Source organism: Schistocerca cancellata, chromosome 9, assembly GCF_023864275.1.
Source record: "Schistocerca cancellata isolate TAMUIC-IGC-003103 chromosome 9, iqSchCanc2.1, whole genome shotgun sequence".
Taxonomy (NCBI): Eukaryota; Metazoa; Arthropoda; class Insecta; order Orthoptera; family Acrididae; genus Schistocerca; species Schistocerca cancellata.
The window spans coordinates 312,852,985-312,879,862 of record NC_064634.1 but is presented as its reverse complement, the minus strand read 5'-3'; the positions used below and the strand labels follow the sequence as shown (position 1 = coordinate 312,879,862).

Genomic DNA, 26,878 nt, shown 5'->3' with positions numbered 1-26,878 from the left:
TTTCACATAAAAAATTAAGAGACATTACTTCCCTTCCTGCGCCGGAAATCGCTGCAGCCGTTAGAGACCGTAGGTGGGCCCTCCAATGTCATAAGCGCCACTTGTCCCTGGGGAACCTTATTGCCTTCAAATGGCTCTGAGCACAGTTTCGCCTCCTCATCATACGAAGGAAGCACGAGTGTTGGGAAAGCTATGTCTCCACATGTGGAACACGAACCTCTCCATCCCAGATTTGGACCAAGCTCTGCCGACTTAACAGCTATCATAACCCCGCAGGTGTACACGGAATTTCCAAAAATGGTGGTTTACTTGCCGCTCCAGACATAATTGCAGAGCATCTTGCTGAGCATTATGCTTGCGTCTCTGCATCGGAGAATTACCGCTCCACCTTTCGTCTCCTCAAACGGAGGGTGGAGTGACAGCACCTCTCTTTTGCTCCGCACCACCCTGAGCCTTATAATGCTCCATTCAGTGAGTGGGAATTTCTCACTGCCCATGCTGACTGTCCTGACACATCCCCTGGCCCAGATCGCATCCATTCGCAAATACTGAAACATCTGTCAGTGGATTCCCAACGTAGCCTCCTTGCTGTCTTCAACCGCATTGGAGCGATGGCGAATTCCCATCGCAGTGGCGGGAAAGTGTCATTCCAGTGCTAAAGCCCGGGAAGAACCCACTAGATGTTGACGGCTATCGTCCCATCAACCCCACCAACGTTCTGTGCAAGCCAGCGATTGTGTTAGCTCCTTGAGTCTCGGGACCATCTGGCTCCATCCCAGGGCAATTTTCGCAAATGACGCTCCACGATCGACAACTTTGTGTACCTGGAGTCTGCAATTCGATCAGCCTTTTCCCAGCGACAAAACCTATTGCCGTCTTTTTCGATCTCATGAAAGCCTACGATACCACTTGGTGACACCACATCCTCGGTGTTCTGCTTGGGGGGAGGGGTCTCCGGGGCCCACTCCCTAGTTTTATACAGATTTTTTTCTGTCACACCACACTTTCAGAGTTCACGTCGGTGCTTCCCATAGTGCACCACATATACGAGAGAATGGGGTCCCAAAGGGCTCTGTACTGAGTGTCCCACTCTTTTTAATTGCCGTCAATGATATTGCATTAGCAGTAGGATCGTCAGTCTCTCCCTTCCTATACTCTGACGATTTTTGTATTTCGTTCTGCTCTTGTTCTACTGTTGCAGCTGGATGCCGGCTGCAGGGAGCTATACGGAATGCACAGTCGTGGGCCCTAACTCACGGATTTCAGTTTTGGCCGCCAAAACTTGCTTGATGCACTTCTGTCGTCACTGTACCGTCCACCCCCATCCAGAACTTTACCTCGATGACCAGCTACTTGCTGTAGTGGAGACTTACCGCTTTCTGGAACTGGTCTTCGACACACACTTAAGTTAGCTTCCCCATCTTCGTCAGCTTAAGGACAAGTGCTGGCGTCACCTTACTCTTAAGACTGAGCCACACCGACTGAGGTGCTCATCACCATACGCTGCTGCAGCTGTACCAAGCCCTTGTACTGTCCCGTGTTGACTATGAGAGTGTGGTTTATGGTTCAGCGGCGCCCTCAGCATTGCGTTTACTCGACCCAGTGCATCACTGTGGCGTTCGACTAGCGACGGGAGCTTCTAGGACGAGTCTGGTGACCAGCGTTCTGGTGGAGGCCGGAGTTCCTCCAGTGAACGTTAGGCGTGCACAACTCCTCACCAGTTACGTTGCACACATTCGTAGTTCTCCTGCGCATCCGAATTACCGTCTCGTTTTCCCAAACACTGCGGTTCATCTCACGCATCGGCGGCACAGGTCAGGGCTCTCGATTGCGGTTTGCGTCCGATCGCTTCCGTCTGAACGGGAGTCTTTCCCTTTACCACATCTACTCGAGGTACACATCTACTCGAGGTACATTCACATACACCACCATGGTGTAAACCTTGCCTGAAGCTTCGCTTGGACCTTTCACACGGCCCTAAGGACTCACTTACTCTCGCAGCTCTCTGCTGCCACTTCCTCTCGATTCTTGATGTGTTCCGGGGCTCTGAAGTGGTTCACACCGATGGCTCGATGGCCAATGGTCACGTTGGCTTCCGCTAAGTTCACAGAGGGCATATTGAACACTACTCTTTGCCAGATGGCTGCAGTGTTTTCACTGCAGAGCTGGCGGCCATATCTTATGCTCTTGAGCACATCCGCTCATGTCCTGGCGGGTCGTTTCTTTTGTGTACTGACTCCTTGAGCAGCCTACAAGCTATCGACCAATGCTGCCCCCGCCATCCTATGGTAGCGCCCATCCAGGAGTCCATCTATGCCTGAAACTGTCCAGTCATTCTGTAGTCTTGTATGGATCCCAGGTCACGTCGGAATCCCAGGAAGTGAACTTGCTGACAAGCTGGCCAAACAGGCTACACGGAAACCGCTTCTGGAGATCGGCATGCTCGTAACTGACCTGCAATCATATTACGCCGCAAGGTTTTTCAGCTTTGGGAGATGGAATGGCATAATATCACTACACACAATAAACTGTGTGTCATTAAGGAGACTACAAATGTGCAGAAGTCCTCCATGTGGGCCTCTCGCAGGGAATGTCGTTCTCTGCCGGCTCCGCATTGGCCGTACGTGACTAACGCATGGTTACCTTCTCCGTCGCGAGGACCCACCTCGGTGTCACTGGGTCTCACGTATGACTGTCATCCACATCTCGCTGGACTGCCCATTTTTAGCCGCTCTGTGGCGGACTTATAACCTTCTCAACACCCTAACTTCGGTGCTGGGCGACAATGCCTCAACAGCAGATTTCGTTTTACGTTTTATTCGTAAGGCGGATTTTTATCGTACCATCTATGGGTGGGCATTTAGCCTTCTCACCGAGGCCACCACCCTCCCTCCATTTTAACTGTCGCCCTTTCTTTGCATTTGTTTGTCTTGGTGGTCGTCTTTTCCCTAGATGTGTTAATTTCGTCTTGTCTTTTTGTGGTGAACATTTTAATGTGTTGCAGAGTGGGTTGCTCATCCACTTTTAATCTTGTGATCAGATAACCCAGATCATCTGCTCTATGGTTTTAATACCTTCTTCTGCTTTTCCTTGTGGTGTATGTTTTCCCCGTTTTTGTTGGTTGCATTCGTTTTCTTATTTGATGTGGTTTCCCATTCCTTTTCCCCCTTTTACTTTCGCAAACATCCTTTGGGTGTTTTTGTACCTTGAGCCTTACTTGCATCAGGAAAAAGCAACTGATGACCCTGTAGTTTGGTCCCATGATACCCCAAACCAACCGACCAACCATTATTATTTAAGGAAATTTTTTGTTGAAAAACTTATGTTTCAATATCTTGTCGGGTAGCCATTCTATTGTATTACTTCTTTCAAACGCTGCGGCATATTGCTAATAATATTTTTTAAATAGTCAGTACATAGACCGTCCCATTCGTCTTGTAATCGATGTTTCAGAGTTTTTTTGGAACATATTTGTGCTTTTCTATTACGTCCTGTAGTTCTCCCGACACATTCTCAGTAATATTGAGGTCTGGTGGTGGAGGTCATGGTTATAAGACTTTCAGGCAGTTGTACGACAAATATTCTTGCACAATGCGAGCCTTATGTTTCGGGTCATTATCCTGGTAAAATTCTAACGTGTTTGGTATCCTCATTTTTTCAGAACTTTCGCGTAAATTATTTTTAATATGTGAGATGGTCGTATTTGTCCATGATACTGTCGATGAACACAAATTCACACTGGCGAAATATGGATATACAATCCCAGACAAGAACACTGTCACCTCTTTGTTTTACAGGCGGCTTTAAATTCATGACATTAGATTCTTCATTCTTCTTCGGCCATACCATTCTTCGATCCGCCCCGAAAATGTTAACTTTCTTGGTTGAAAATGACGTGTGCCAAAATGTTGCATCTTGCGTAATAAACTCTTTGGGTAAGTCGACTCTCTGCTTCCGATTCTGTTCACTTACATACGGTTTCTTCCTAGCCTATTTTCCACTTTAGCCAATATCTTTCAATACTCTGTGTTTCTTTTTAGGATGTTCCTTCTTTACAGTCTCTTGTAGAAGCTCAGTTGCTAATTTAGATGCACTGAGCGTAGGATCCTCCTTTATTTTTCGTAATAGATTCCTCTTCTCACGTGCGTCCAACTTCTTTGGTTGGCACTTTTGAGGTATGGAGTCTCTGTGGTCCTCGTTTTTGAATCGTCTAACGATATCTATAAAATACTTTTAGTCGTGTTGAGCATGGCAGCAATTTGTCTATGTGATTTACATTTCTCGTTATGAAAAATCACAAGTAGTCGTATATGAAAACTTTGAAAGGTGGCTACACTGAGCCACAGCGCCAAAGATCGCGCCAGAGAGTATTGTTCCGCCGCCTCCACTGGCAGTGATTATTGAGACGTAGCGGCAAGCAGTTCTTACCGAGAAGTTGTGGTGGACACTGCTTGTCGTGAAGTCAGAGTGAGATGTGGTAGTGGAGAGTGTTTGTTCCATGTTTTATGCAGTTATTTGATGGGAGAGATAGCAGATGTTATTCTAATGGAGATATTGTAATGATCAGAGTGCATTTCGTCAATATATATGAAGGTAAATAAGCGATATGTTCTTTATTTATTTGTGTGTTTCAAAGAATGCATCATTACAGTTTCAGTCAACAAAGCATCTGGCTTGTGTTCTTGTATTAGAGTGTAATTTCGTTTTTTTTTTTTTTTTTTTTTTCACAATTATCGTATTTCTAATTTTTTTTATCACGTCAGTATAAATGGTATTTAAAATTTCTTGTCTTGTTGAAGAAGAACCGTGCCAGATGTGTACGTTGAGTCACACTTCCACACACAGAACAGCTACACTTGTGCCTTGTTGGCTTCGTAGGTTTTATAGTTTCTGGGGACTTAATTAATTAATTGTGCTAACAGAAATTTCCTTACATTCTTTGTTGTCATTATAAGCAGTCAGATTGCGTACTAAAACTAGTCAGGGCCAGCCGTTTACGAGACTTGCGTAATCGGACTTACAGCTACTAAAAATATTTGCATTATTTTTATTTAACTAAGCCCCCATGCAACTTGTATTAATTATTCTAGGTATTGTACTGTCTGGACACTCGACCACGGTTGTAAACAGCGTTCTAACTTAGAGTATATAAATTGGCGTGAACGAACGAAACAAGTGCTACACTGACAAATGTCTGCATATTGAGGTACCGTGAAAATCGAACGATTTTATTTGGATCGTATTATTTAACAGTTGTTACAAGTTGTGTAAGAAAAGTTCATACTTTTATTTACCGGACATCTACCTGAATATAAAGTTGTTTTGTTAAAAATAAAGTTATGAAGATGCTACAAAGTGAAAATCTCATAGCGTCCGAATGTTGACGTTGCTCACTGTGTCCTGTAACGTTGCCGCTTATCTTTACGGCTTTAGCGTATGGTGTGTGCCCCGCAGCTGAGGTGGAGTCGAAGAACGTGCTGCACGGCGTGAAGAGCGTGAAGGAGGGCCGTCACTACGTGGACGTGCACCTGGACGGCGACATCCTCAGCGTGGCCGGGCTCAGCGTGCGCTTCCACGGTCTCTTCACCGGCGACAAGGACAAGGGTGAGCTGCTTACCTCCTGTTAATGTCGTCTATGCAACTAAATAAAAGACTCTATGTTTTTGTGCTGTACCCGTATCACTTGCTATTTTTGTGAATTGTGCTCAGTGACCGCTAATGCGTGTTTAATGGGTTTAGACAGGGTCAACCAACACTAGCACACTCGGACGCGATAGCGCAATCGCTTGCATACTAACACTACACAAATACCTCTAACAGAATTTCGTGTCATTGACATTCTAGGTGGAAAAATCACCTAGAAGAAAGGAATTTTTGGAAGCGCCATAAACACATGTGTGAGAAGTATCTTCATTCAATACTGTGTTGCTGAGTTCGAGATACTCGGTCCTGATTTTTATTTATTTTTATTTTCTTATATTGATCTACTCAGTAATGCTGTAGAATACTCTAGTTCTTAAACGACACATATCCTTTAACCACAGACTTTTTAACACTGAACATAGCGATTATTGGTCAGACATATCAGAAGTATTCGTGAGGGGCAATAATTAGTTAAAATTAATTAGCAGTGATAGGGCTGAAATACCTACACACATTGTCAATGTGGAAATGTTAGGCGTACAAAACACATTCAGTAAGAGCGGCCAGCCGACTGAAAGCTGAAAAACATAATTAATAGTTGCATGAACATGATAATAAAAATATACTCTAAAACAAAACAAAAAGGAACTCACTACGAAATAATTATCCGAATGGGACGTAAGTAGACAGATGTGATATACACATACAGACAGGCAAAAGATTACAGTTTTAGAAAAAACTGGACGATGTATTCACGAGGAAGAGCCTTACAAGTGGAGCAAGTCAATAGCGCGTTGGTCTACCTCTGGCCCTTACGTAGTTATTTGGCTAGGCATTGATTGGTACAATTGTTGGATGTTCTCCTGAAGGATATCGTGCCAAATACTGTCCGATTGGCGCAGTAGATCTTCAACCTCCGTAGCTGGTTGGAGGGCCCTGCCCAGAGCACTCCGATCGTTCTCGTCTGGGGGGGAAGATTCAGCGTCCCTGCTGGCCGAGGTTGGGCTTGGCAAGCATGAAGACGACCAGTGGACACTCTCGCCGCGTGCGGACAACATTATCTTGTTGAAACGTAAGCGCAGAATGACGTGCCATGAAGAGCAACAAAACGGGGAGTAGAATATAGTCAATGTACCGCTGTGCTTTTAAGGTTGCCACGTATGACAACCGAAGGAGTCCTGACCACCATCCTGGTAGTCGGGACGTATGGCGGTTGACATTCATGTTGTTATTCCACCTATGTCTGTTGCGTCTACACGCACATTTTGCAGATTTTCAGGGCTTAGTTCGAAGTGAGACTCATCACTAAGAACAATTCTACTCCTGTCAATGAGATTCCAGCCCGAATAACTGCTTGGGTAGGGGCCACAAAGCGTCATTGACAACGCATTATTGACTTGCTCAATTTGTGAATATCTTTCTCGCAAATAAATCATCGGATTTTGTGATACCAAAGTTTCGTGATTACCTGCGAAGGGGGCGCTATCCTTACTGAAATAAATGTAGTGGACATAAAAGTGGTGAGGGTGATAGTTAGCGCGAATCAATTTGAACTAGAAGGAAGCAGATAATGTGGACACTGGGTGCGAATGTAGTTGACAGGGCAGTGCGAAACAATACTATTAGACGACGTAATTTCCGTGGTTTCAGGGAACTACCCTGGATAAAAGAAGCAGAGATAGGAAAGGGAGGCGTGGATTCGGCATTTGTTTTTTGCTTTAGGGGGAGAGGTGTAACATAAGAAACGGGAAACAATGCTGAAAGCAAGGTGCAAAGAATGGAGGAACGCAATGCGTGAAAGACTATATAGTAAACAGTTAAAAGTCAAATACATCATTAAAAGTGGAATACGACCGAGCTCTCGTTTCTAGGTTAGTATTAAATAATTGCACGTATTTTGTATAAGACCTGCGATGATTGCTGCATAACGACTAACAAGTCAGGTATCACATCACGTAGCTAAGAAATAAAAAAAAAATGCACCTAGACCCGAGATCTAACTCGAGTATTCCAACGTAAAATTCTGCCCAGTGCACTCACTGTACAGTATAATGACGCAGCACTGAATGAAGATAACTTGTCGTACATTTGGTTACAGTCTTTCTTCTGCGTCCGTTTTCTACCGAAATGTTATTACCGATAATTTTGTACTGTTAATAAGCAATAAATCGCGCCGCGGCGTTCCAGTGCGTGAATTTTGCTTCATTCTGTACGATAAATTTGTTAAATAATGTTTCCGGGTATGTTATAATATTTTATTATTCTCCCGTTGTTAGGTAAGAAACAACTTTTCCGAACATAGCTTTCGTAAGGCTCTACTTACGATTTTATGAGATCTCACTATCTCACATATATCGCCCTGGAAGTTATCGTATCTCGATGTCGTGCGCACTGCAGGATGCGCGATTTTGGCACCTGCGAGCACTACGCGGGACAACGACGTACATTTCCATGTGAACACATATAGGATAATGAGATCTCAAAATATACGAGTAGTAATTGAACCTGACGAAACTTCTGCTTGAAAAACTTATTTCTCACCTAACAGAGGAGAATAACGAAAAAATTTCCATGTGGTAACATATCTGAACATATTTATGACATATTTAGTATGTACTGTACGTACAACTGATACGTAATTCAGGCGACTGAAGATGATTCGTAAATAATAGAAAGCGAAACTGTGTGGCGTCCTGTTTACTTAAAATACTATACTAACATTAATAATGCACGTATTTAATAACACTCTTTTCAGGACACACACACACACACACACACACACACACACACACACACAAAGTAGTGCTGGGATGCATACTATTTTCTTCTCACATCGTAGTCTTGTGCCTCAGTGGCTCAGCTCCAATCCCGTCGTGCAGATTCAAGAAATTCTCTCGGAGTCTTAATATAGGTATAAAACATAGAAATTTCAGCAGAAATAACAGTATAGACACTTCCAACAATCACTACAGTAAGGAGATGTAAAACCACTGGCTACTTTCGTTTTAATCAAAGTGGTTCTCCCACTCGTTCTCGTATACAATTACAATAATAGCTGTTAACTATTGCTAATATACGCTGAAGAGCCAAAGAAATTGGGACACCTGCCTAAAATCGTGTACGGCCCCTGCGGGGACGCAGAAGTGCCGCAGCACGACGTGGCATGGACTCGACTGTCTAAAGTAGTGCTGGAGGGAACTGACACCACGAATCCTGCAGGACTGTCCATAAATCCGTAAGAGTTCGAGGGGGTGGAGATATCTTCTGAACAGCACAGTGCAAGGCATCCCAGATATGCTCAATAATGTTCATGTCTGGGGATTTTGGTGGACAGCGGAAGTGTTTAAACTCAGAAGAGTGTTCCTGGAGCCACTCTGTAGCAATTCTGGACGTAGGCATCACCTGTCAGAACCGTATCTAGACCTATCAGGGGTCCCATATCACTTCAACTGCACACGCCTCACACTACTATAGAGTGTCCACCAGCTTCAACAGTCCCCTGCTGAAATGCAGGGTGCATGGATTCATGAGGTTGTCTCCATGCTTGTACAGGTCCATCCGCTCGATGCAATTTGAAACGAGACTCATCCGACCAGGCAGCATGTTTCCAATCATTTACAATGCAGTGTCGGTGTTGACGGGTCCAGACGAGGCGTAAAGCTTTGTGTCGCGCAGTCATCAACAAAACACGGGTGGGCCTTCAGCTCCGAAAGCCCATAACGATTGCCGGCCGGTGTGACCGATCAGTTCTAGGCCCTACAGTCTGGAACCGCGCGACCGCTCCGGTCGCAGGTTAGAATCCTGCCTCAGGCATGGATGTATGTGATGTCCTTAGGTTAGTTAGGTTTAAGTAGTTCTAAGTTCTAGGGAACTGGTGACCTCAGCAGTTAAGTCCCATAGTGCTCAGTGCCATTTGAACCAACCCATATAGATTATGTGTCGTTGAATGGTTCGCGCGCTGGCACTTGTTGATGTCCCAGCATTGAAATCTTCTGCAATTTGCGGAAGGGTTGCACTTCTGTCACGTTGAACGATTCTCTTCAGTCGTCGTTGGTCCCGTTCTTGCAGGATCTTTTTCTGACCGCAGCGATGTCGAAGATTTAGCGCTTTACCGGATTTCTAATATTCACGGTACACTCGTGACATGGTCGTATGGGAAAATTCCGTCATCGTTACCTCGGAGATGCTGTGTCCCATCGCTCGTGCGCCGACTATAATACCACGTTCCAACTCACCTAAAGCTTGATAACCTGCAATGGTAGCAGCAGTAACCGACCTAACAACTGAGCCGCATTCTTGTTGTCTTATATAGGCGTTGCCGGCCGCAGCGCTGTATTCTGCCTGCTGTTTTTGAATACGCATGCGTATACCAGTTTCTTCGGTGCTTCAGTGTAGAACAATAGCTATCAAAATTAAACATTGAAGTGGCTCTAATTACGGACGTCTTAATAGGCACGTGTGATTACTTCAAGAGCGAAAACAGGAGCAAGAGGTAACTCCGTGTCTCTGATTGTTCGCTATGGATTAATCAGTATCTCTGGCAGCTGTTATACGTAGAGTTCACTGATCGCGATGTTCAGAGTTGAATGGATATTACATTGCCTTACATTTTTATTTTTCAGTAGAAACATCAAAAATTTACTCAAGTTAGCAGTTCACAGCAGCTGCACTATTGGTAAAAAAATTAAGTTTGCTCACTGACAGTTCCCGGTAGCACAAAAGCATTACTGAATGTACTAAAAATGTTCAGTGAATGAGAAGTTTATAGGAAATTCCAGGCACATAAAGTCAGCAACTAATCAATGAGTTGTATATATCTTGAAGCTGATAGAGTTTCAAAATGTACAAATGTGTGTGAATCCCGAAGGGACCAAACTGCTGAGGTCATCGGTCCATAGTCTAACACACTACTTAAACTAACATGCTAAGAACAACACACAGACACACACACATTCACACAAACACACACACACACACGCACACACACACACACACACACACACACACACACACACACACACATATATGTATATATATATATATACCCGAGGGAGGCCTCGAACCTCCGGCAGAGAGGTCGCGCAACACATTTAAATAATAATATTGTAGATCAAATAACATAAGCATAAAGCAATATTTTAAGGAAGTCCCTACATGCTATGGCAGCAGGTTAAACGTGTACAATAGAGATATTCTTTAGAGAATATTTCAAGTTGCCTGGACACCTATACAAAGATGTCTTACTGCGTGAAATGCTTCAGAATTTCTGCAGTGTTTGCTGACAGTTTGTCCAGCCGATAGGTACGCTAATTAGCTTTCTTGCGGCTTCTCCGTCTTGCAGCATATGCTTTCTAGAATGAGGTACCATTCGAGTCTAGTGTGCGTTACACATATCTCGGCATTCGCCCGCTTTCTCGAACCCTCCAATACTTCGAGCGAGATGTCATCCATTCTCGCATACCTAGTTATGTTCCGTAGCGGATGATATGTTGAAGTCACACAGCCAGAAGCCAAGTTCAAGATTGTAGTTGTAAGGCGCACCCTGCAATTAAGTCGTATCATTATCCAGTCCTTGCGGCTATGAGCTAATAAGCATTTCAATTTCCTTCGCTGTATCTATGCGCGTCTCTCGGTGACATGACGGTGGTACAGCTGATCCCTCATACCCAAGTGTTTACACCTAATTCACTGTCTGATATTGTAGCATTTTCACTATTCTTCAAAACATAGTTCTATACAATACAGAAAAGAAGAGAATATCTCAAGGAAAGTGCTTGCAAAGCTGCTCTAACGAACCAAAGAAACAAGCAACCAAATAAAAACTAACGTAATTGACAGTAGAGCGCGATATACCTCTTTCCAGCACATACACACTTTCACCAAATACTACGTGACGAAATGCAAGTAATCACCTCATTCCTGAATCAATTAGGCTCGGTATACCGTCTGCAATCGAATCACGCTGCGGTGCCTTACAATTCTACAGGAAGAAGAAAAAAGCAAGTCACCCGAAAGCCACACCAAGACAGGGAGAGTCACGCTTTATTAATGGCTTCATACAGGAGTCAGCCTTGAATATCGTGAACTGAAAATGGTAAAAAAAAATCCAACAAAAAAGTTGTGCTGAAGACACAAAAAATATCACAGAAGGTGAAAATGAAGTTACTTGTAATCATAATAGTCTAGAAAAGTATTCATCTTTTGGATCTGCAGTAGCCTTTCTTTCCGTGTTTGGAGTTACATTATTGAATATAGATCCGCCTGTTATGCAAAAAAAATGGTTTTTCTTTTTACCTTCAACACCTCTATGCCATCCTCAGTGGATTTTGTTTATTGAAAACTGAAAAAGTAGACATTATCAGGTTGTAACTGATCTAATAAAGTGAAGCCTAAAGAAAGTTTTTATTTGTTTTTCTTCTTATTCCTTTTTTTTCTACAATCGTATTGACCAACTAGGATAACTTATAACATTAACAACTTCAGTTCCTCTTCCTCCTTTGTTATTGTTTCCTATTTTTCCAGAATCCCCTTATTTTCTCCCCATGAATTCTCTTCCTTTCTTCTGTCCCTGTTGTTCCCGATTTTTTATTTCTTCTGCCTTGAAAGCCTTCCGAATTTAGTATTTTATTTTTAAAACGGTATCTTTGTGCTATTTCTGATTCCGAAAGGTTGTTTCTTTCTAGATCTTTCCTTACTTCTGTAATCCATACTATCGTCGGTTTCTTCTTCCAGAAATACAGGAGTATTGTTTTGTTAGTCTATTTTTATCCGTTCCGTAGAAGTGTCCAAAAAACGTTAATTTTCTTTTGGCCATTTTCTCTATATCTCCTCATTATTTCTTATTTTCCAAACTTTTGCAGTTTTTATTGCACCCATTATTTTTATAATAATCCTTCTTTCCAGTACCTCTAGTTTGTCCATCTTATAGTTCATCGTTAGGCATTCAGATCCATATAAACATTCTGGTCGTACCACTGTGGTGTAGTGTTTTAGTTTTTCTAGATATACATTTCTTGTTGTAAATATTGTTGGCCAAACCATATGCTATTTCCATTTTGTTAATTCTTACATCTAATGCAGATTTTTCTAGTCTATTCTGTTGTATAGTTTCTCCATTATATTTAAATTTATTTACGCGCTCTATTTTACATATTTATGTTTCTATGAATTTTGGCGCATTTTTTGTTTGTCATGAATTTTGTGTTTTTAGCTGAAATTTTGAGACCAGTTCTGCCTGTTATTTTTTTCATAAGGTTTATCTGAATAACTGATTCTGTCAGGTTTTCTGAAAGTATTGAAAAAATCATCCACAAAAGCTAAGCAGTTTACCTTAGTTCCATTTGTTTTCGTTCCCAGATATATTGGTCCAATTTTGTGACTTTTGATTCCGAATTCCAGATCTTTACAATTTTTTCTATAACACAATTAAACAGTAAAGGCGGTAAACCATCACCTTATCTAATTCCAGTTTTTATTTCAAATGGCTGAATACTTCTTCCATAAATTTGACTTTAGACATTGTACCTGTTAGTGTTTCACGAATTATATTTGATAATTTTGATTAAACACCAAATTCTTCAGTGACCTTATCTATTGTTTCTCTGTCTGCACACTCAAATGCTTTCTTGAAATCAATAAATGACACTATTATTGAAACTTCCTGGCAGATTAAAACTGTGTGCCGGACCGAGACGCGAACTCGGGACCTTTGCCTTTCGCGGGCAAGTGCTCTACCATCTGAGCTACCCAAGCACGACTCACTCCCCGTCCTCACAACTTTATTTCTGCCAGTATCTCGTTTCCTACCTTCCAAACTTCTAGACACTATTATTGGTTTGCTGGTTAACATTCTACGGCGAATTATAGACTTTAAGTTAAAAATTTCTTCTGCTCGGGATCTTCCCTTTCGAAAACTACCCCGATATTCTCCCAGTTGTTTGTCTAAAGTATCTACCACTCTACTCAAGAGAATGTTTGATAATACTTTGTATGCCACTGGTAGAAGTGACACTCCTTTGTAATTATTGAGATTTTGTAATCTTTTCAGTTTTCCAAATGTTCTCAAAAAGCAGATGTAGATCCTTTATGATTTTTGGTTCTGACCACTTCAATAATTCTGCTGGAGCCTTCACCACTTGCTTTATTGTTTTTGGGTGTTTTGATGGCTTCGTGGATTTGTAACTCTGTTGGTGGGAAATCTTACTCTAGATTTTTAGATGTTACTGTAAATTCCAATTTATCTGTTGGAACTGGACAGTTTAACAGCCTTTCAAGACATTTTGCGAAAATTTCACAATTTTCTTTGTTATTTAATACCATATTGCCATTTTCATCTTTGAAACAAATACTTGGTGCCTGATATCCTTTAAGTATGTGTTTAAAAGTTTGGTAAAAATTTCTAGTATTATTTTTGGTGAAATTTTCTTCTATTTCAATAGGCTGAGAATTTTCGAAGTTTCCGTTGATTTTCCGGATTATTTTTGACGTTTGTTTTGCATTGTTGTCTGAACTGTTCAAGGTCTTCCTCTTTTACGAACATTTCCATTTTCTCCATTTTTGACCTCTTTGTATTAGTGTTTCTACACGTGCCTCATTCCACCATGTCTTCGTTTTTATTCCTGGCCTATCCTAAAGTTTCCTCTTCTGCTTGAGTTATTTGCATCTGAGTTCATGCCAATCACCTTCTTTACTTGTCTCAATTTCTTCTCAAAATTTGTCTATATTTTCTTTTGTAATATTAGCTGTAGTTTTGTTGTATGTGACGACTTTCTTGGTCGCCTTTTTTGTTGTAGGTGGGAGAGATTGTATTTTAATCTTAGAGAGATAATAATCTGAATAGAATTCCCCATTTCTGACTATTTTAACATTCATAATTTCCATGATATGCCTTTTAGATATGGCTACATCATCCAGTTGAAATTCCTCTAGGTTTGGATTTCGATGTCTCCTAGTTTTGGCTTTTTTTTTTTTTGGTAGTTTGCGGAAATGTGTAGACATGAGTTTTAGCCCTCAGGGACTCAGCATTTGTTTGCTGAGTACGGGCTTGGTGACCCCGGGGTTCCTGAGCTGGGGACTTGTAAGTGCCACCAGTTCCCTGACACCATAAGCGCCAGTGGAACATTGTATGTCACAGGGAATGGGGATCTTGGTTTGACTGCCTGGATCGTGAGGGTGGAATAAACCTCTATAAAAAAACTCTCAATCTCAAGGTTGTCTGCGCGGTGATGTGACGCATGGCTGTCCAGGTGGAACAGTCGTTAGAGGACACCTCAGTTGTATAAGGTGTATAAGGCTTACTCAGGCACATGGGGCTCTGTCTGAGTGGACCCTTATTTTCCTAGCTGCTCATGGGACCGAGATGGAACTCTCGAAATCTTCTTCTCTCCCTTTTTCTTCCTGTGTTGTCCATGATTTACTGCTGACGCCCTGCTTCATCCCACGCTTCGGTGTGGGTGAGCACATATTTTTCAATGATTGTTCCCCATGTTTTCTGTTCCGTTATATGTAAATGTTCTGAGTTTTTTCCTTGACACCCGTCTCACTATGATACTGAACGGGCACTGAAGACCTTGCTGTCCTGCGCCCACAAAACCCTTCTATAATGATAATAATAATTCTTCTCCTCCCAGCGGGAATGTTGTACTGCCTGGGAGTTCTCACACTCATTCATCCAAACGAATGAGGGAGGCTTGTCCTCCTGATAATCAACTTCTTGTCTTCTAATGGGGTTCAAGGAGTTATGAATCACAATCATAGTGATCAAGAGGAAGGAGTGGATGTTTGAAAAATTGCCCCCATTCTATATCCATAAAGGCTTAGAAGGGTTGGCTGGTACTCTAAAATCTATTAAGCAGTTGAGAAATGGTTCCTTACTTGTTGAGACTAACTGGGCTAAGCAGGTGGAACTTAAGAAATCACAGATATTGAGTGAGTACGACAACATTGTTGAGTTGCATAACTCCCTTAAGGTGTGGTAACCTGCCGGGGTATTATGGATATAGACTTTTCTGAACTCAAACAAGAATGGGCACCATAGGGATCACAGATGTGGAACAAAGGACTCACAAGAACAATGGAGAGATTGAGAAGACTGCCACTTTTATTGTGACTTCCAATACTCCAACGCTACCTGAACACATCAAGGCAGGTTTCCTCTGACTTAGGGTTCAGCCCTATGCACCTAACCCTAAGCAATGCTTCAAATTCCAGCGTTTTGGCCATACAAGGCTGAGTTGCAGGGGCGAAGCAACTTGTTGGAAGTGTGCAAAGGCAGCCCCTGAAGCTGGGACTGACTATCCATCTCCAGCAGTCTGCATTAACTGCTTTGGGAGCCACCCAGTCTGGAGCTGAGGCTGCCCTGTTTTTGCAGAGGAATACAAAATTCAGGAAATCAAAGGGACCAAGCAGCTCCCCAACGCAGAAGCCAAAAGGGACTATCAGGTGATGCAACCCCTTGTCTTTGTCACTTCTTATGCTTTGGTGGTGCAGAAACCTGTTACTGAAGTCGACGCTTCGACTTAGACGACGTCCAGTGTTCCCTTATCCACCTCTAGCACCTGTACAGATGACGTCCAGTGTTCCCTTATCCACCTCTAGCACCTGTACATGCACCTGTATGTGCCAAAGTAAAGTGAATGACATAGCGATCCAGACGATGGAAGGAACAAGTAATGCTTCCACAGTGCACAGCTGGAAGACACCCCAAAAGCAGAGTGCCCCTCAATGCCAAGTTTCTTCAGAGAAAAGTGGCTCTTACAGCCCCATTTCCCCCTCATCCTTGATGGGAAAGGAAGCGGGGAAAGGATCCCAACATTTGGGTCAAAAGCTGACCTGGGTACCATCAGACATCATTCTGGCACATCTGACTGCTGATGAGGACATCATGGATTTTGAAGCCTCATCACCAGAGCGCCTCACCACCCTGGCGCAAAGACAGGGATAAAGACCACGTTGATAAAATGGCTCCCATACTCCAATGGAATATCAATGGATACAGGACTCATCTGGAGGAACTGCGACTTCTTGTATAGAACAGTCCATTTTGTCTCTGCCTGCGAGGGACTCACTTTAAAGAGACTGACACTCCTGTACTTGGAGGCTATCTCCTTTATAGAAACGACGACCTTACTGTTGAAAGGGAAAAGTTGGGGTTGCAGTGTTTGTAAGGACACTTTTCACTCCTCACCTATTCCCTTAACAACAACACTACAAGCGGTTGTTGTTCGATTAGTGGCTCATGTTGACATCACAGTGTTCTCTGTGTACTTACCACCCCATGAGCCTCTTGATAGTGGGGTCCACACTCATCTTCTTGATGAACTACCCTTACCCTTTCTTCTTTTGGGGGACTTCAGTGCACACTGTGCACTATGGGGTTCTAACACCACATGCCCCAAGGGCCGGGTACTTGAGGATATGCTACACACAACAGATCTTAAATTGCTGAACTTTGGTCAAGCCATTTATTTTAGCGCCACTACAGGTTCGTCTGCAGCCATAGACCTCTCCTTCTGCTCGCCTGCTCTTGGGGACACTGCTCAGTGGGTAGTGGACAATGACCTTCATGGTAGTGATCATTCCCTATCTGGATCGATCTGCCTGATGGAGCAGATCCTGGAAGAAAGCCACCGAGGTGGTGTTCTTTACAGACAGTTAGCTTTCGAGCAATGTGACAGCGTCCAGGACTGGGTGGATCACATTACAGCTGATGCATCCATCCCAAAGTCCGTGGAAGTGCCTAGGAGGCGACCCGTCCGTTGGTGGAATGATGAGTGTCATTTTGCAATCAGGCAGAGGAGGGCAGCTATGCGCAGATTCAATCGATGCCCTAGAAATGCAAATCTTGCAAACTCCCAAATAGCACAAGCAAAGGCGAGGAGAATAATTCGAGAGAATAAGCAGAGGTCTTGGCAAGAGTACCTGCACTCCATCAACACGTCCACATCCGCAAGTTAAGTATGGGGAGCCACCAGGAGGATCTCAAGTCACAACTGTCGACTGCCAGTAGCATCTGTACAATTACATGCGTCTTTTGTAACATCGATGAGGGACACAACTCAGACAATGGCTTAATCATATAAATCCATTATGGCTGATTGCAGGCAGGAACCCACCTTCCATCGATATCAGGAGGCCCAGGAGAAGGTTTCTCTTGATTTTAGTTCCATCAACATGGAAGAATACAAGCAGCCTTTCTCTCTGTGGGAGCTGGATTCTGCATTGTCAGTTGCTTGTGATATATCACCTGGAAATGACCTGATAACCGACGGCATGTTGCAACAGTTGGACCGACGGTCGAAGGAAGTCCTCCTTCAGCTCTTCAATAAAATTTGAGTAACTGGCGACTTTCCCAACTCGTGGAAAGAATCTATTTTAATCCCAATTTTTAAAACCAGGAAAGGATCGGACAGACGCTGGTAGTCATCATAGTATTAGCCTGACAAGCTATGTAGGAAAGACACAAGCGTATGGTCAATCGGCGCCTAGTGTGGGTTCTTGAAACCAGATCCCCACTCAGTCGCTCCCAGTGTGGGTCAAGGAGGTTGCGCCGTGGTAAAAATTACTGTTTTGAAGAGCGCGCCGCAGCGCGTTGTGTGAAGCAGTCGCCCTCCGTTTCTGGCGGTGGCGCTGCTGTGGCAATCGCAGCTTTGGTGTCTCCCTCTGGTGGGAAAGGGGAAAGGTTGCCTGTTCACGTGCATTTAAGCGGCGCTATGAGCTTGCCAGTCGGTCAGTTGGTCAGCTGGGTCAGTGTAAGATAGTCAGTGTCTGTCTGTCGTCTGGAGTGCTAGTATGTGTTAGGCCGCCAGTGTGCTCGAGTTGCGGAGGCAACGGTCATTGGCGGTTGGATCGATCAGTTGGTAGGTCGCGCACTGAGAGACAAGATGACCTGTCCGCCTTGAGCGTCGGCGCATGTGAGGTCGTCACGTGAGTCCAGTGGGCCGCGCCGTATAGCGAGGGGTAGTGGCTGCGCGGTCGACACGAGAGCAACAGGAGTCAACCCACAACATCTGTCTGGCCGGTGCGAGCTGCGACGCCGTGAGACGGGTCCGTTGAAGCGGCTGGCAGCGGACGGTTCGGGAGAGCGTTTTGGGGGTGATGCGCCAGGTCTTCGCCAGACATCGCAGTTTATTAGGAGTTAAGTGATTCGTGATATGTTGTTTCATTTACTTGTTAAATTCTACTTGTTTTCTTGGTCAGTCTCTCGTCCCCAGCTTGCTCGTCTGTCTCTCGTCCGCATTTGTTAGGCAGTTAGTGTCTGACTGTCTGTCTGTCGGTCTGCATATGTTAATAGCTGCCTCTGTCATGTTTGTCGGATTCGGTGTTAACGAATTTATTGCTTGAATTGTAACGGCCGAATTGCTGAAATATGTTTTTATCTTGTCTATCATCTTGAGAGGCGGTGCATGTATAATGTAGAGCATGTTTGTATATTTTATGTAAGACTGCATTTCATGGTTTTTTTATTTAAATGGTCATTTTAGTATATAAAGTTGCCACCCTTCCACTGTAAGAGTTTTCCTTTTAAAATGAAGTTGCACTTTCGGTGGCAAGTTAATTTTTTTTAATGTTAGTGTTTTGTACCATTTCCATCCCTCCTACAGGATGCATAGTTTATGTGCTTGTGTGTTAAAAATTTTAGTTTAAAGTAATCTGGTGTGTTGCGATGTGCGTGTAGTCTTTCAGAGGTTGTTGTGAGCGGTCGTGACTACGGCCGTGTCAAAAGGCAGCGACAAGTTTCTCAGCCCGAAAGCTCATACCGTCAGTATTCTGCCTCTGAATAAAATTGTAACTTGATATTTTGAGGGTGTTTTCTGATTATAATTTTAAATCTGTATAAAAAAAGGGCTTTTAGGAATTAAATTTCCATTTGTTGAAAGAAATTTAATTTGTTTTCACCAGTTACCCACTGGCAACTGCTTCCACGCTCACATAGTGTGATTAAATGTGTTAATGTTCTTCAGGAATCGCTAGTAAATAAAGTAAATTCTCAAGAAAAGGTTTTGAAAGTAAATTCACGGTTCAGAGGTATCGCTCCACTCTCGATAACGTGACCCTGCTCGAAGATGCAATTCAGTAAGCTTTCTTCGCAAGTAACACCTTATCGGTGTTTTCTTCGATATGGAAAAGGCCTACAATATTACCTGGAGGCATAATATTTTGTCGCAACTCCTTCAGTGGGGATTTCATGGACGTCTACCGACCTTCATATGGCCCTTTCTTTCGGACAGATATTTTAGATACAGGGTTGGGAATGCCTTGTCTGACCGTTTTAAGCAAGAGAATGATGTCCCTCAAGGGAGTGTGTTACGTTTCATGGCTTTCGCCATTGCAATCAATAGTGTTACAACCACAGTGCGACGTCCAGTACTATGTTCCTTGTTTGTGGACGACTTCTCCATCTTCTGTGCATCCTACAGTCTCGCCACGGCCACTCGGCAATTGAAGCTGATGGTCAGGCGGTTGGAGGAATGGTCTTGCACCACGGGTTTTAAATTCTCATGTGAGAAAATAGTTTGTGTTGATTTTAATCGTTCCCTCTGTCTGTTTAGTTTCCCCATTTTAAAAATGGGGCACACAATTCTCACTTTTAAGGAAAAGGTAAAGTATCTAGGTCTTATCTTTGATGAGAAATTAACATAGTTGCCACATCTTAAAGAACTGTCTCAAAACCTTAAAAATACTGAAATGTGTCAGTCATAGGTCTTGGGGAGCTGGCAGGCAACGCCTGCTCCAACTTTATAAGGCCTCTGTGCGATTCCAAGCTTGAATACGGTTGCCCGATTTATGGGTCAGCGAGGCCTTCATACCTTAAAATGCAGTTCATCACGAGGGTATTAGGCTGTCTACAGGGATCTATCGCACGAGCCCGGTTGTTAGTTTGTGTGCAGAGGCCTATGAGCCCCACTGCCTATTCGACGTCTTCTTCTCGTGGTACACCAACAATATAGGGCATTGTCCATTCCTACATCGCCAGCATCCAGTTATGTTGCTCAGCCACCACTGAATCAACTGTTTTATCATCGGCCACAAGCAACACGGCCATTTGGGATCCGTGCAAGGGAAAGCCCTGAATTATTACAGGTTGGTGGCATTTAGGTCCAAAGCCAGGGTTGGTGTAGGGCCTCCCCCTGGCTACTACCAAGGCCCAGATTGCCTTTAGAACTGACTGCTTACAAGCAGCGTTGTACCCAAGACTATGTTTTTAAAGTTAAATTTAATGAAATTTTACGTAGCCACCCAGATTTTTTTACTGTCTACACGGATGGTTCTAAGCAGGGAGATTTATTCGGTTGTTCTGTCGTGTTCCCCGACATTGTCCTCCGGATAGGGCTCCCAGAGCAGTTTTCAGTTTATTACGCAGAACTGTTTACTATCCTGAGGACAATGGAGCAGATGAGAAGGCGTCGTCACAAAAAATTTATCATCTGCTCTGATTCTCAAAGTGCCCTTCTCGCTCTTGGACAGATGTACCCAGCAGATCGGATGGTGCAACAGCTGCAGGACGCTCTCCTTCTCTTGCATAGGCAAAACAAGGAAATCATTTTTTGCTGGGTTCCAGGTCACATAGGCATCCAGGGAAACGAACTCACTGATGCTGCTGCTAAGGATGCTTGCTCCCTTCTCCCTCCTGCCCGCTGTTCAGTCCCTCTCCGGGCTGTCACTTCATTTGTGACCAGGAAGGCTGTATGTTGGTGGGAGTTACAGTGGTTGGAACAATAAACTACGTTCCATCAAGACTTCAGTGCGACCATGGATTACCTCCTTCGGCTCGCGACGGTATGAAGAAGCAGCCCTTACTCTGCTTAACGTGGGACATTGTCGATTGACACATGGCTTCCTTTTACGCCGGGAGGAGCCCCCAGAAAGTCAGAGATGCGGGACACAGCTGTCAGTACGACATCTTTTAAATGAGTGTATTTTATATGACGACTTGATGTTTGAACTGGGTTTTCCACAGGATCTTCCCTCTATTTTAACCGATAACGAGGCGAGTGTTGTTCGTGTCTTAAACTTTTGTGTGGTGCCCGGAATTCTTCCCAAAATACTTGGTGTGAGAACTTAATGTGTCACAGAGTGGCTGGGTAATGTATTATTTCTAAGGCGCCATCCAACCACGGTTATTTGTCCCTTTTTTAACAGCATCCTTACAGGTATTTTATCCATGATTTTATTTAGTTATCCCGCTGTGTCTCGCTGGGGCTCTATTACGAGTTTTTATGACCGTCACATTCTTGGGGTTGCTCTTTGTTTCCTGTAGTGGGATTAAACGTAGTTTTCCGATTCATTGATCTTTGTACATAGATTGTAAAAATCTTCTTCGGTATAACATTAATGCAACGACGCTGATGACGTAGCTGTTTAACGCCCTCCACCATAAATCATGATCATGAGTTTTAACTGGAACATTTTACTCATATTGAGAAGTCTTTCACCATTTATGTTTGATCATGAGTGTGCTGGATATTCACCTACAACAGCCCTAAATTTCTTTTTCCTCCCAATTTGCGCACTGAAGTCGCCAAGAAGTATTTTAATGTTCTTTTTAGCTGTGATAGAAATTTCAGATTCTAAAAGACCCCAGAATTGATTTACTTTCTCCAGATTTCTTCTGTTGTCAGCATTTATAGGTGCATGACAGTTTATGAGGGTAGCTTTTATTATTGTACTTTATTGTTAACATGTATATTCTTTGTGAAATCGATCTAAATTCTGTTACAATGTCTACGACTTTTTCGTTTACATAAAATGCTGTTCCAAACATCGGCGTGTTTTCCATTATTCTCGCTGCTGGTTTCCGTTTATAAATTCTATAATGTTGTGTATCAACCACATTCTCATCTAAGAATCGCCTTTCCTGGACTGCTATAATTTGTATATCGTTCTTCTGCAAAAATAATTCTAATTCCTTTTGTTTCCCACTTTTCAAAAGAGAATTTACATTTAATGTTCCAAAGTAGTACATCTTCTTGAACTGGAACTTGGAAGGCTTTTCAATATATTCCATCTCTTCTTCACCGCAAATGTTGGGACTCCCCAGAATCCGAGATCCCATTGCATTACATGATGTAATGGTGGATTCCTCATCCGGGTTACCACCTGGGGTAGAGCATCCATTGTGCAAACTTTCCATTTTGCGACTTGAAGTTGTAAATTGTAAAGAGTAGGGAATCCAAAGTCATCCCTGAATTCCCAAATTAAGACCTAGGTGTTAGCCTGGAATATTACTTACTCAGCCGCCACTAACATGTGGAACGGACGCTGTCGGGGTGCCGCCACTAACACGTGGAACCATCGTGCCCTCTGTCCATTTTAGCCTTGGACAGCCAGCTCCGCCGTATCGAAGTCCATCTTCTTCGCCTTCGCTGTCGTCGAGGTCTTCACCGTATCCCTGGCAAGGGGTTCTCATGAGGTACTATCACCCGGGCCGGGTGAACCAAGGTTTTTTAACGAGGTGTTATTCCTCTCCCTCCTGTTTTCTCAACATGGCTTGGGACCGACTATAGCGGAGTTCTTACCGTGATTTTACATTATATGGTTTTGCGGAACAAATGGTTCAAATGGCTCTGAGCACTATGGGACTTAATTTCTGAGGTCATCAGTCCCCTAGAACTTAGAACTACTTAAATCTAACTAATCTAAGGACATCACACACATTCATGCCCGACTGTAGCTGTAGCGCGGTTCCAGACTGTAACGCCTAGAACCGCTCGGTCACAACGGCCGGCTTTTGCAGAACAATCTGTGTGGTGTCCAGCACTGATAGCTTGTCATCTGCAAACCAAGCGATGTAAATGTGAATTTCATCGGTGAGTTAACATATCCCTTGATTTTTAAAGGACGTGATTTTGGTTTGGCAAAATGTTTTGCCCATTTATTCGTTATTACTCACGTTTTGCTATGACTGATGCTACTTCTTCAGCGTTCTGAGAGCACTGCACACACATATTAATGTACTTTTTGTAATTTCATCCTTCCAAACGCCTGTTCATTTTCTAAAACGCGCTCACGTCGGCGTTCCTTTGTTGCTGAGAGAATTTGGCGCCGAATTTGAATTCTGTTTACTTTTTCTCTCTCTTTGTGTGTGTGTGTGTGTGTGTGTGTGTGTGTGTGTGTGTGTGTGTGTGTGTGTGTGTGTGTGTGTGTGTTTGTGTGTAAGTTCTATTAGCTGTTTGTGTTGCCTTTTCTGTAAAATTCCTTTAATGTATTAAATAATGTGACTTTACAGAGTGTAGTGTTTTCATTTAAAACTTGTGTGCCTTCTTCGTTTGCTTTCTCTTCTATTGTCAGTTTGTGGTCTAGGCTGTAGCTGGATTTCAGTATTTTTTAAATCTTTTGCTAATATAGTTGGGGTGGTTACATACTGTTAGGTGGTCAGCAGATGTGCTTTGGGTGCTGTTATTTTAGGGCTGTGTTTTGAGCATCTTGTTTGAAAGTTCCTGCATCTTTGTCGTTTGTATACTGATTGGCAGTGTTCATATATTCCTGATCCGTTGAATTTGTCTGTGGATTTCTCCTGTGTTCTGTGTTTTTTCTATGTGGTGTTGTGTACAAGTCGGTTGAGTGGCGCTCGTTACACGGAGCCGCTGGAGGTGTGGATCAGTGGGGGTGCACTACTGGGTCCGCCGATCCCGCGCGACCGCTACCGGCGTCTAACGGGAATTTGCAATCCCATTACTGACTGTGACGACCTTGGGATGGCACTGATACGTGATACCACACATTCTTCAAGCGCCTATGAATATCTGCGCTGTTCTCGCGTTCTTCCAAAAGAAATTCAGTGACAGCTCTTTGCTTGGAACGCGCCTCCGTTACAGGGACCATTTTGAAGGCTACGTATAGAGCCACCACCTACCCCAACTTCATGAAACTACAAGGGCTGAAGCGGGAACATTCTGTGATGACCACAGCAAATTTCGCATATTTTTAGCCACAACTGGAAAAAAAAGTGTTGCACTATTTATCGAATCCCTCTTGTACTTTACCGAACAGATTCTATAAAATCGTGTGAGGATTGAAGAGCAGCCTGCGTGCTGGCGCTGTCCTTTCTGCAGTGAGCGAATCTGTCACATGCCGCGCCGAATCGGCTAGCAGGCGGGCGCCAGTACGTTGCTGTCGGCGCTGCCACCGGCTGCCACTGTGTGCTGCCCCATTGCCCACACGGGCCTCCGCCACGCGCTTGACCTGCTTCCTTTTTGTGGGCTGTTGCAGAGGAGCAGGCGAACCGGCTGCTGAACGAGCACTGGCAGCAGCTGTGGTCGGCGCTGGAGCCTGCGCTGGACGCAGCCTACAACAGGCTGCTCTCCGAGATCTCGGGAAAGGCACTCGCCCAGCTGCCGCTCGCCGCCATCCTAGACGACCCTTGAGGCGCCGCTGCCTTTGCATCGCTACCAACTTTCTAGTTTCCTGATTAACTTTAAGTTTTGTACATGTAAATGATTAGATTTTCATATAGTCTATGTGGTTAATAGACTTGTTGGTGGGTGAAGTAATAAAGAGTGTTTCACAACACACATCTTCTAATTCTTCCCTCCTTTACCAGAAAACAAGTGTCCATACTAAGATAGGCTACCAGTATTAGAGGTTTTTTCAGAGCTTTGTTGTTGGCACGGCCGCGGTGGCCGAGCGGTTCTAAGCGCTTCAGTCCGGAACCGCGCGACTGCTACGGTCGCAGGTTCGAATCCTACCTCGAGCATGGATGAGTGTGATGTCCTTAGGTTAGTTAGGTTTAAGCAGTTCTAAGTTATAAGGGACTGATGACCTCATATGTTAAGTCCCACAGTGCTCAGAGCCATTTGAATTATGTTGTTGGCACACTATACAAAAATTAGTCATCCTCAGGGGACCGTAACAACATGTAAAACACCGTCTATTCGTGACAACGACCTCGATTCTGAGACGCATGAAGTCCAAAATCTTCTTAAGGTATGCAAATCCACCTGAAGCCATTCAGCGATTACATCGCACAGAGCAACTTAAGTTCCAGGTGTGTGGATTGCTATATTTCACCTGATCTTTCGAACAGCCCCAGACACTTTCTATTGCATTAAGGTCAGTTCCTTTAGCGGGTCAGCCCACGTGCGATACGGTGGCTGAGTTTTCGTGTACCCAGGAAAGTAAGCGTGCAACACAGCTTTTGTCACGGTTGCCGAGGACGTTCAAATAAACATCCTGGGTCTTGTTCAGGGCAAGCTGACTGACTGGGCCTAAATGATGATATGGAAAATACCCCCAAAACATCACAGAAGCACCTCCAGGCTGAAGTAGACGCTTCACATACTATAGCTTAACCGTCCGATTTGGCTGCTGGTGTACCTCGCATCGTTTAACTCGTCGGACCACATGGGTTGCCTTCAGTCACGTACTGTTCAGTTTCTTTGTTGTTTGGCCCTCTGAAGTCGTGCAATGTCCCACTGTGTTCAACGGCCTTTGCGAGGGACCCGACTCCACACGTCTACTGCTTGTAATATTCACACGAAAACTCGTTGATATGGACCTGATTCACTAACAGCAAAACTTCGTATCTGGTTTGAAACCAATTGCCATAGTCGGTGCGTCACAGTCTTCCATGGTTCGTGCCGTTTAGAACGTTTTACGACTGGCTGTGAGCGTCACACAATTCCTTGTCTACATTGGACCGTTCGCATTGGTACACCAAATCATCGGGAAACTTCATTCACGATGTAGTCTTAGGTACGTCCGAACAAGATATCTCCTTTCTGCCATTCTGCCACATCAACACGTCGATTCATCTTAAAGCGCTGATTCTATGCAAACGAATGTCATACGTGCACCACTTCATTACCATGACTCAAACTGGCGATAGAGGATCACGTGACCAATTGGTACCAGTTCTACACCACCTACAGCGATCCAGGCCGACCAGTGTGCTCTTTTAAGGGGGCAGCTAGTATATTGTCGTGCGAGTTTTTGTTGCTGAGTAAGACCCACTAGACTCAACACCCGGCACTCGTACAAATTCTTTGCAAACTTTACATGCAGAGCCTGAGGATCAAGTAATGCTGACCAGACTCCATATCATCATATCAATGGCTTTAATTCGATGTCGTATGAATGGACATGGGGTCGGAAATCCGCTTTCCCAGCCCTTATCAGTTATCCGAACTTGAAGTCTCTTACATCTCGGCCCAGCAACTCAGCTGTTAGGATCACAAGATTTTGTGTATCCTCTGCTGACACTCTCACCAAAGGAAAATAGCAGGCAATTAGATGCGCC

At 43.8% G+C, this 26,878-nt stretch overlaps 1 protein-coding gene across 1 annotated transcript in view; it reads left to right on the top strand.

Moving 5' to 3' along the window:
- LOC126101381 (uncharacterized) overlaps positions 1-25,007 on the top strand; it is a 101,801-nt gene extending 76,794 nt beyond the window's left edge. The window contains exons 5-6 of the mRNA XM_049912047.1: positions 5,455-5,604; positions 24,853-25,007. Of these exons, the coding sequence (XP_049768004.1) occupies positions 5,455-5,604; positions 24,853-25,007 (305 nt within the window). The remainder of the gene's footprint in view (positions 1-5,454; positions 5,605-24,852) is intronic.
- Positions 25,008-26,878: the final 1,871 nt, after the last annotated feature.